The sequence below is a fragment of the Thalassophryne amazonica genome, chromosome 8 (genome assembly GCF_902500255.1).
Source record: "Thalassophryne amazonica chromosome 8, fThaAma1.1, whole genome shotgun sequence".
Classification (NCBI taxonomy): domain Eukaryota; kingdom Metazoa; phylum Chordata; class Actinopteri; order Batrachoidiformes; family Batrachoididae; genus Thalassophryne; species Thalassophryne amazonica.
In genome coordinates, this window is record NC_047110.1 from 51,719,985 (window position 1) to 51,722,701 (window position 2,717).

The window sequence follows — 2,717 nt, forward strand, 5'->3', positions numbered from 1 at the left end:
TCTTACTGAGGGGTTGGCAACACTGGGGCTCTGCGGCTACAACATACTTCACAAAACCTTGTTTCAAAACTGGTTTTAAGTTTCTAAAGTCCCATTTCATAATACATCGTATTAAGTGTTTATGGTCAACGTCAAACCAAACTGGCAGACGTTCCACATACAAATGCGCTCCAGTTTGCGACAACTTTGCGAAAAAGGACTGCGAACATCATTTATTACCTAGCTTAAAGCTCAAGTTAGCTGCGAGTGAAAACGCTAATGCTCGTTGTTGCAAAAAAAACCCAAAACAAAACAAACCCCCCCCCCCAAAAAAACAAAAATACTACAACGGTGTTGGACTTATGGAATGCTAGTCTAAATACAACCATGTAGCATCAACACACAGTGAACAAACTCGTTAATTATTCAATCTAGAATGTTCTGTGTTATTTACCTTCAGTCTTTTCTGATACACATAGCACTGCAGGAAGAGCCGAACCTGTGATGCGTTCAAATACTGCTACAACTACAGGAATTTCTTTTCTTCTTCTTCTTCTTCTTCTTCTTCTTCTTCTTCTATGGCGTTTAACGGCAGCCGGCATCCTTATTGTTGCATTGCTGCCATCTTCCACCTTCCTTTTCCACCCTTTTCTTCTCCAACTATTTCCTCAATCTGTCACTCTACTACTTAATGAAAACAAGTGCTGCCAACATTTTTGTCATTGTAAGTTAATTTCCTTCCATATAATATATTTGTCCTCTGTTTTAGAAAGATTGACACTGATGTCTGTATTTTCTTTTTTCGCAGCTTTTTTTTATCCAACCCACCCACCCTCTCATTTGTTGGGATACCCACATGCGCTGGAACCCACATCAGCGTTATCTCCACCCCTTTCCATGCCAACTCTCTAATTGCCAAAAGAATGTCATAAATGAGGTCTTGCCGACTCCTGGATGAACCTGTACCAGTGCTGTTGATAGCTGATACAGAGTCACTGCACACCAACACTTTACAATGAGTAATCTGTGATGCCACTGTAAATACACTCAGAAAATCTGATGTTCTCTTGCATGACCCAATATTCCATCCTTGGACTACAAAAGCTGCTCCTGTAGGACCTGTTTCTGGGTCCTTCGACCCGTCCATAAATAGTAACACATGTTCATGGTACCTCTCTTACATGCTCACTGACCAGGACGCCATTATTATTCTCTGCCTTAAGTTCAAGTAGTGCAAGGCCAACCTTGGTTATCTCTAGCTGCCACAAAGGAACCACAGGCCACAAACTCCTGGACAGAATACTTTGTCTTGCAACAATAATTCCTTTGCTACCACCCCTCCTGACCATTCAAAGCTTGACAATTTTGCCACTTCTCTCTCCCAGCTTGGCTGAATCACTACCTTAACTCGGTGACCACCTCTCTGACCCATCAGGTTTATCCAATAATTAGCTTTAAGTTGCCTTCGACGCAAGCTAAGTGGCATTTCTCCTGTTCCAACCTGCAGCATGCACACTGAAGATGAACACACTGCTCCTGTACATATCCTGAGAGCCTTAACTTAAACTAGATCCAACCAAGACAAAACTGTCTTAGAGGCAGATCCATACACCAAGTTACCATATTCCATTCTCGACCTTATCAGCCATAAAATTTGCTTTAAGGTTGCCATACCTGCTCCCTACTCTGTTTCAGCAAGACACCTCATTATGTTCATCACCTTCTTACATTTGTCAACCACTTTCAGTATATGATCCCTCCATGTAAGTCTTGATTAAAAAACTCCCAAGAACTTAAAACTTGTCACTTTGTCCAAATCCTTACCATACAGCATCAGTTTTATGTTAACTCCAACCTTCTCGTAAAGAACATAGTCTTCTCAACAGAGAACCCAGCCCCACTTCCTTCCCCAATCTTCTTGTGTTACAGCTTCTTGTAACTTTCCCACAATAAATTTAACATTTTCCCCTCTTTTCCATAAATTTCCATCATCTGCAAACAATGATTTACCAATGCCTAAATGAATATTTGAGAAAATATAATTTAACAATATTAAACAGTATAGGACTTATCACACTCCCTTGAGGGGTTGCATTTTCTAACAGACATTTTATTGATATTTCTGATTCTATCTTAACCTGAATGCTTTTCCCCTTCAAGAAGTCCATTACCCAGTTGAACACATTTCCTCCTATTTCTATTTTTCAATTTCAATTTATTTTCATTTATATAGCACCAAATCACAACAAAGTTGCCTCAAGGCGCTTCATGCAAGTAAGGTCTAACCTTACCAACCGCCAGAGCAAGCACACAGGTGACAGTGGTAAGGAAGAACTCCCTCTGATGATTTGAGGAAGAAACCTCAAGCAGACCAGACTCAAAGGGGTGACCCTCTGCTTTGGCCATGCTAGCGACACAAAACAATTCACTAAACAAATATACAGGAAATGTTGCTGGTGCACAGGACAGGAGGGTTTCAGAAACAGACACCACACCCATCTCTGGATGGAGCTGCACCTCAATAGCAGGGTGTAGTGGCTGTGTTACGGCATGCTGTGATATGTTTAACCTCATGTCTTCTATTTTCTTCTCCAAGTCATCAAAGAAATCGTGTGCTCTTTTGTTCTCTTCTTTTAAATGACACATTTCTTCTTCCTTTGTATGTAGAAAGACTGCTCTGGATCAGCGAAATTCAGGCTTAAAAACAGCATCCAGCACGTTGAATAGTTTCTTCTCTT

At 40.8% G+C, this 2,717-nt stretch overlaps 1 protein-coding gene across 1 annotated transcript in view; it reads right to left on the minus strand.

Annotated features, from left to right (window-relative positions):
* Positions 1-596, minus strand: part of parp16 (poly (ADP-ribose) polymerase family, member 16) — a 19,150-nt gene extending 18,554 nt beyond the window's left edge. Inside the window, exon 1 of the mRNA XM_034176239.1 lies at positions 434-596. Coding sequence (XP_034032130.1) covers positions 434-581 — 148 coding nt within the window. The 5' untranslated portion in view covers positions 582-596. The remainder of the gene's footprint in view (positions 1-433) is intronic.
* Positions 597-2,717: the final 2,121 nt, after the last annotated feature.